Source organism: Solanum tuberosum, unplaced genomic scaffold (assembly GCF_000226075.1).
Source record: "Solanum tuberosum cultivar DM 1-3 516 R44 unplaced genomic scaffold, SolTub_3.0 scf00096, whole genome shotgun sequence".
Taxonomy (NCBI): Eukaryota; Viridiplantae; Streptophyta; class Magnoliopsida; order Solanales; family Solanaceae; genus Solanum; species Solanum tuberosum.
The window spans coordinates 1,400,701-1,408,997 of record NW_006239025.1 but is presented as its reverse complement, the minus strand read 5'-3'; the positions used below and the strand labels follow the sequence as shown (position 1 = coordinate 1,408,997).

General features: G+C 35.1%; 1 protein-coding gene across 1 annotated transcript; it reads left to right on the top strand.

Annotated features, from left to right (window-relative positions):
• The first annotated feature begins 5,252 nt into the window (after positions 1-5,252).
• On the top strand, positions 5,253-8,232 carry LOC102596760 (uncharacterized). Its single transcript, XM_006348298.2, has 3 exons — positions 5,253-5,488; positions 7,366-7,498; positions 7,648-8,232. Exons 1-3 carry the CDS (start codon positions 5,328-5,330, stop codon positions 7,702-7,704), a joined length of 351 nt encoding a protein of 116 aa, XP_006348360.1. The 5' UTR covers positions 5,253-5,327; the 3' UTR covers positions 7,705-8,232.
• Positions 8,233-8,297: the final 65 nt, after the last annotated feature.

The following is an 8,297-nucleotide window of genomic DNA, read 5'->3' as shown; positions in this document are numbered from 1 at the left end:
CATATTTTGTACTATGGGAGACTTAACCAATTTTGCGATCGTATTCTGCGCTGTAGTGATGCCTACTTGGATCATTTCATGCGCCATATGGCGCTACAGACGCCATCGGGATAATAAGGATAAAGGAGGAGGCGATGTCGAAATTGCCGCGGGTAGTGGGGCCCGCGGACTAAGAGAGGGGAATATCGCTGGTTTGGCCGACACTGGACGAGCTGTTCTTGAAGGTGGTGCAGCGATAGCTACAATGGTTTTGTAGCGGTGATAATAACGATAGTGGTTGACAGTGATGGTGATTGTGACTATGACAACTGTGTGGTTTGTTAGAAGACCAAATTCACCTTTAAACGTCTTAATGTTAACGAAAATAAATGAGGCTTTTAAGTCAAATCAGTTACTTGTTCTTTAGCATGTATACCATTATTCTTAGTGCCTAGTATGGTTAGTGGAAGTTGGTCCTAGTTTTATGCTTAGTAGGTGTGTTGTGTTAGTAGCCACGTATGATCTAAGTAGAAGGTATATATTGTATGCATATATATAAAAGCCCTACCTTGAATGTAACTGCCAAGTTAATTCATTAGCTCTGCTTCTACATATATATCTATATCAATCTACATCTATCTTTCTATATCTATACTATCTTAAAAGTGTAAACTTCCTGATTTAAATGTTACATTACGATAATACTCTCAATAAAAAGTAGATACATTTTGACATTTGAAGGATTGTAACTTTTTTAATGAGTTGTAACTTTCTAAAGGGTTGTGACTCTTCTGATAAGGTACAACAAACACATGTTCATATTATACTCTTTGTTGACTATATATAAAGATTTCCTCTCATTTTTAAACTACATTTTTTTATAAGTTTTCTACTCTTCTCTTTCTTAAAAACCTTAAGTGTGATTTGCAGTCGTTGAGTTGTTTAAAGTTGAGAGGGAATTTGAAGTACGCTTGTGTTTGTTCATGATTAAATTTGAGTGTGCATCAATTTTTCTGTATAGGAGACCTTTGTGAGGAACTTTCACAAATTATTTTCAATTATTCTTTGTATTGTGAAAGAATATTTTGATGCTCTCTCTAATAACTTAAACTTTTAGATAAGATTGTCACACACTTCAACATGGTATCAGAGCAGAGCAGGCAGATATTCTAAAATTGAAAACTTATAATATATCATATTTATTTGTTGTTAAATATAATATAGTGACAATTATATTATTGCCACTAAACAATTGCCGCAAAATCCTTTATTTGTTGTAGTAATCCGTTCGGATTACACCCTACATTTTCTACATTTAAGCTTACATCACCAAGTAAATTAATTTTTTGGCTGACACGCAAATAGAATTGGAAAGAAAGGTACGTAAATTATTGTTTTAATTAGATGATCTTATGTCAAGTATCTATCAGGCCAAAATATGAGCTCAGAGATTTCAGTAGAACAATTCATGATACTTCTAATTACAAGGGAACTAAAAATATATAAATTGAAAAGTTCCAATGTAAGCGCTAGTGATATGATTTAACGATTATATATGAAGATTCAAAAAATATTACAACTTGAATACATAAAAAAAGATTAATCCTATGAGCTATGAAGAGAAAAAATAAATATCGTAATTGGTCGGTGGCTTCCTATAAATAGCTTATAAAATAGTTGTCAACCATATTTACTATGGACTTAATAATTATTTTGCCCGTATTTTTCTGTTCCCAATTTTGGTCATTTCATTCGTCTTATGCCGGAAACGCCTGATGGCGGAGGCGATTGTGACGGTTGTTGCGGTTGTGGAGATTAATTTGAATTGATTTATAGTTTTGAAAAAAACGATTCAGACGTCTTCATCTTAATGAAAAACAAATAAGGCCTTAAGTGTACAGTATTGGCCTTCCCCTCTTTTCTTGATTTGTTATTCTCTTTTGCTCTTTTAGGAGATAGGAGGAGTAAAATTGAGTTTATTGGTGATTTTTTTTTTCTTTGGGGAGGTAAGATTGATCTCCATGCAATATGTTGCACGATTTATTAAAGTTGACATTGTACAACATGATTATTCACGTGAGATGATCGAGTATATGCGTGGATATGTATATTTTGTGTTCTCTTTTTGGGATATACATTATGTCAGTTTCACCATACGATTATAATTTGTTATGCTTTTTACTACATAACTAATGGGATATTACCACTCAACATATACATCAGGATATAGTGATACGCCCCGCTTCCATCACACAATTTCTAACAACTTTATTGTACTACAATAACAACATATTCAGTGTAATTTTAAAAGTAGAATTTTGAAATCTTTAAGTTTTTTTTTGAAAGAAAATTTACATATTTGAAAACTATGTAAAAAGTACGGTATGTTATAAGAATTGATAATTCAAAATATTTGAACATTATATTAAAAAATTACACTTAAAAAAAGATTTATTTAACTTTAGAAATCTGAAATTAGGTGCCACATAAGTATGTTGTAAATTATGATTTATGCCTTGAACACGAAAATATCGAACAACTCTTTTGCGACATATATAAATTTATGTGAGAATATTTTTTGTCCAAAAAATTCAAGGTTACTCTCTTTAGGATTTGAAAGAAAGATACTTAAATTATAGATTTAATTAGATGATCTTATGTCAAGTATATCTATACTAGGCCAAACATGAGCTCAGATTCAGTAGAATAATTCATTGATACCCTGAATGAAAAATTCCAAAGTTATCCTATGGTCTATGAAGAGGAAAAAATAATATCGTATTTGGTCGATGCCATCCTATAAATAGCCCCTAAAATAGTTGTGTGTCAAGCAAACATTTTCTTTTTTGGAATTTCAGGATAACATGTTGTTGCTATAGCCTCTGCCATAACATATCTGTCCTTTGACTCTGTGCTGAGCACTTTCTGTGGGTAAATTCCTACTGTGTAATAACCTGTAGTACGATAGGCTCGACTCAAATGTCACCCCTCCAAACTAACTGAGTCATCCCGAAGGTCGAAGGACAAGCAAGCATATTTACAATGGATTATATGCCGATGATTGTGGGCATACTCTCCATTTTTCTGACAATAATTATGACGATTTTGTGCGCCATATGCGTCATATGCCTCAACGCACGCAAGCAGATCAAGGAAAAAAGAGTAGGCGTTGTGGAAATAGGTTGTGGAACCGATGGACTTAGAACTGCGTTAGTGATTTGTTTGTCCGGTGCCGGAGGAGCTGCTGTCGCAGACGGTACAGTGGTAGAGACAGTAGTTGGTAGCGCTGATACGGTTAAGGAGGGTTGTTGTTTCGGTGGTGGCGCTGATGGCGGAGGTGGTTGTGGTGGATGCGGAGGTGGTTGACTTAAGTTTCTAAATAACTTATGCATAATTAGACATAAGTTCGATGGTTAAAGGACAAACACGTGTAATTTTATGTGTCTATTGAGTTGCCGATTACACATGTTACACAAACACCTATTGTTGGTCCATGTATGTTTATCCTCCTTGAAGTAAAAAGTAAATCTCACAACTCAAATCCTAGAGTATTTGCACATCTCTAAGAATGAGTCTTCCATCTCTAATATCCTAAAAATGTAACATTTGTATATAATCTAAACACATACCGTGGGAAGTGAGGATGAAGATGAGGTATGTTGGAGAATGTGAATGACATAATCAATGTGGAATGTTACTCGTAGAGCATATTTTTTTGTTTGTAGAAAATCATTTTCTTCATTTTTAAGCAACTTGTTTCCTCCGTAACGATTACACCCTACTTTTTCTTCATTTAGACTTCCATCACAAATTAGCTTAATTGTTCGGGTGACACGCAAATCGAAATGGAAAGAAAGGTACTAAAATTTATAGATTAATTATATGATGTTAAGTCAAAAGCATATTCCACCGGACCAAAAAAGAGCTCAGAGATATCAGTAGAACAATTGATGACACTCCTATAGTTGAAAGGAACAAAAAATATAGTATAAAATGAAAAGTTCCAAAGTAAGCGATAGTGATTTGATTTAAGGATTACATATGAAGAGCCAAAAAAATATTACAACTTGAGTACATTAAAAAATAATCCTATGAATAATAAGGAAAAAATAATTTCGTAATTGATCGATGACTTGCTATAAATAGCCTCTTATTAAAGTAGTTATCATATTTACTGTGGACATAGCTATTTTTGCGATCATATTCTGCATTTTTGTGATGCCCATTTTGATCATTTTGTGCGCCATATGGCGCTACAAACGCCAGAAGGATGAGGATAAAGGACGAGCTGATGTGGAAATGGCCGCGGGTAGTGGGGCCCGCGGCGGATTGAGAGACAGGGATATGATTGGCTTGGCCGAGGCCGGACGAGCTGTTCTAGAAGGTGGCGCAACCATAGCTATAGTGGTTTTGTAGTGATGGTAGCGATGATGGTGGTGACTTAACGGTCGTGGAGATTAATTTTAATTATATTGTACTCTCTTTTTTTTATTTAATTTTTTTTTTTAGCGTTCGATATTCATGTTAAAAACTCGATCGATTGTGAATTAATGTGTATTTAGAGAACTTTTATCTCACTTGATATACGTTCTGTGATAGTGTGTTGTTATGCCATTTGGGGCCACATGTTCTTTATCATTTTTAGAGAAAAAAAATTGGTGTAAATTTGAAAACTCAAAAAATTAAGGTTGAAAAATTCGAGTTATATTAGTTTCGTTTGATTTCTAAATTTAAAGAATTCGACGATTTGATATTTGAAAATTTTGAACCAATTCGATCATGTATATCCCTAGTTATGGCGTGGGTGTTTGCTCGATGTAAATCTAAATATTAGGTTGTATAGAGGTTTTCATTTTGGATTAATTCATTACACATACATGTTAACACGCAATCTTGACTAACAAATTTAAAGTAAACAAGTTCGTTCTCTTAAACAAGGGACTACTATATTAGACGTGGATATAGATTGCAACTTATGCATAAAACATTACTCCTAGACCCTAGTAACTAATATATTTATATCCAACATTGTTAATGTTCATCTTTTTGTCCATTAATTAAAATAATACGATACTATCAAATACATTTATTTTAATTTCAATTTTTTTCAAAATAATGTATTATTTTGATGGAGTGATTTAGATAACGACTTACCAAATCCTAGTTATTAATTCAAGTCCAGTAAGTTAAACCAATTTTGATGGACTTTTTAGGTGCATAACACCTTCCCTTTAATTCGTGTCCATAATTTGAAATGTGAGTGTTAATTGAACCAGGCGGCCCATTTTCTCCGACCCGACCCGATAGAGCAGCTAAACGAAGAGGGTCTGTCTCACTTTTGGGTGAAAATGGCAGCATCATTCAGATGGGTACTACAGCTACACAAGGATGTACCAAAAGCAGCAAGATTTTACTCAGAGGGTTTGGATTTCTCCATTAATGTATGTACTCATAGATGGGCTGAGCTCCAATCAGGGCCTCTCAAACTTGCCCTCATGCATTCATCAAGGTACTTTTCTCTCTTTTGGTAAATTTCTTGAATCATCATCTAAACAGTTGATTGTGGATCAAGATGTGTTAAAGTTCACATTTTGGGTTCTGGGGTTTGGTAGTTTGGTCTGCTTATATTTGAAATTTGGTTCTTTTTTTAGATTTTCAAGATTTTTGCTTATTAAATATGTTTCCTTCCCTTGCCTATATTGTTCTTGAATATTCATCTAAAATGTTATGGTTCAGAAAGATGTGTTGAAGTTCTTAATTTGGGTTTTGGTGCAGGGTAGTTTAATGTGTTTGGATTTTAAAAGTTAGTGGCGTTTACGAATTTCAGGATCTTTTAGTGTTTCTCTCCTAACAAGCAGTTGATTGACGAATGACGAGAGAGTTGCTCGGATGGTAAGCATCCCTCACTTCCAACTCGAATGTTGTAAGTTCGAGTCACCAAAGGGAGTATAAAGTGTGGGAGTTCCTAGGGAGGAAAAAAAAAGCAGTTGATTGATGATAAACATGTGATAATGTCTTCGTTTTGGGTTGTGTTGATTTAGTGTCCTATATTGAGAGAGTGGTTTTCGAGAATTATAATTTGCATTTCTCCTCATATCAAAATGGTAAAAATATATACATTTTAAAATTTGGTCAAAAGCTCTCTTAGTTTGAATTGGAATGGACAGTTCATTGCTAAGAGTTGAATGCAGCTTTGGGAAGCAGTTTTTATATGCGTATTTTGGAGTATTTGGCGTAAGAGAAATTGTAGATGTTTTGGTGGGAATAAAGAACATATGTCTCAAGAGTCTTTTCTGAGCTTATGTACATCTTCAACCTATAGAAGGAACAAAACTTCGTTAAGCTACTATAGTGTACCTCCCTGGAACATATTAAATTAAAAAATGGCAAACTTCGTGGGACATCAGGAGTATTTGATCCTTCCCTTGTAAGCTAATAATTTTGCCAGTGGCTTGCCTTTTAATATCATTGGTTAATATACTTTAAGAAAACTGAATTATTCCCATAGTTAGAGTAAATTGGATTTGAGAAAATCCTCTTTTTTATTTTACATCATAGTGAGTTACATGTGCTATGCTAGTTTTAGATCAAGGAATAACATATGAACAATTCTGGCATGAAATTTGTTTGTGAGGAGGAATAATATGCTGGTCTTTTGTTGAGGAATTACAAATTGGGCAGCTCTGGCAGGACAAAGTTTATAGGCGTTGTAGACAGTGATGCAAAGCAGCTCACTCAAGCTCCTTTAAGAGTATCTGATATTAAGCTGGATACTTGTGGACTATCAAACAGAAGATACATCTTGGATCAGATTCTTGAGCTGTAATGAGTGTTCAGAAAGTCTAGGAAAATGTATATTTTAACCACATCCATACGAGCTGAAGTGTTGGAACATTTTAGCCCTTTTAGTGCAACTATGAGCCATCTAGTATATGTACTAAGGCCGGTTCAGTGCATACAGGGATGATTTGTTGTTTGAAAGACTTTGTACTTGTCAAGATAAGGTCGAGTTGTTGTAAACCTTAACTGTTACTGCATCACCTTCACAGTCCTAGATATGCTGCTTAGTCTAGAGTTCTGTTTTGTTTGCTTTCGGATATATGGTAAGCCTAGCTTGATATCCTTCGCTTACTATATTCTGTGGTTTGTATTTAGCTGCATTTTTTGTCGTTGCTTGATTTAATAGCCTTCCCAATGTTGCGTGCAGTTGCTTCAAGTTTTAGTCTGCATCTCAATTAGGCATAAACTATGACAATTGTCTGTCTTTGCCTACTGATTATTTCATATCAATTGGTCACTTGTTTCTGTTTGTGATTCTGTTTTTTTTTTTTTGTTGTTGTTATTGAGCGTCATACAACTGGTTAGCTGCTAACTTTTGTTTGACAGTGACATTGTTGTGCAGAAGGGATACTCATCCCTCCTATCCTTTACAGTTGATGATATAAACAATTCAGTGACCAAACTATTGGCTTTAGGTGCCGAGTTGGATGGCCCCATCAAATATGAAATCCATGGAAAGGTAACCAAAATTTCTTAAGGTTGCTTTCAAAATTGTTGACTGGCATTGGTTTATGCTCATTATTTACACATCGATTCAGAATTTTGTTCTGCATTCAGCATTTATGTTGATGAAACTGACCTATCGCATACTGTATATGGTCCTTGTAGGTTGCCGCTTTGAGGTGTGTGGATGGACATATGTTAGGACTTTATCAGCCGTCCTAGGCATCGTCGAAACAACCACTTGCAGGTAAAAGAAATCGCGACTTCTGTAACAAGCTAAATTGGTTGCTCGACATAAATTTTGCGTTCGGGCTTATTGTTGAAAGAGAGAATTGACTCTTGTACATGGAGGTGAAGCACATAAAGAGAGTGTACAGCAAGAGACGGTCATTACAGTAGTTGAATTCCTACTGTATTTGTTTTGATGTTTTGTTCTGGTTATACTTTTGTAACATGATGTTTTGTATTCACCAACCTGGATTGTGGTGCTCCACCCTAAACCAGAGGTCTCGGGTTCGAGCTCGGGGTATGGAGAAAATTCTGTTGGGAGTGCCACCCTCGAATGGGCCCTGCAGTGCGCGATCTGGATTTAGTTGGGGCTTCAATGTGGGTTCCGGACACCAGGTGGAAACCAAAAAAAAACATAATGTTCTGTATTGAAATCTATCCTGGCATTAAAAATTCTTCATTCAAGTGATTCCATCACGTAATTTGGGTGGGTTCTCTATATGTATCCAGAGACTTAACCCCCTCTGTAATGTTTCCTCTATTTATGAAATTTACTATGGATAAAGTGGGGGGGGGGGGGGGATAAA

What these genes read in the sequence shown, in the direction of transcription:
- LOC102596760 (XM_006348298.2), top strand. Translation starts at nt 5,328, where the DNA reads ATGGCAGCATCATTCAGATGGGTACTACAGCTACACAAGGATGTACCA. An exon ending in GCCCTCATGCATTCATCAAG is followed by an intron (nt 5,489 to 7,365) that starts GTACTTTTCTCT and finishes TTTGTTTGACAG; the next exon opens with TGACATTGTTGTGCAGAAGG. An exon ending in AATATGAAATCCATGGAAAG is followed by an intron (nt 7,499 to 7,647) that starts GTAACCAAAATT and finishes TGGTCCTTGTAG; the next exon opens with GTTGCCGCTTTGAGGTGTGT.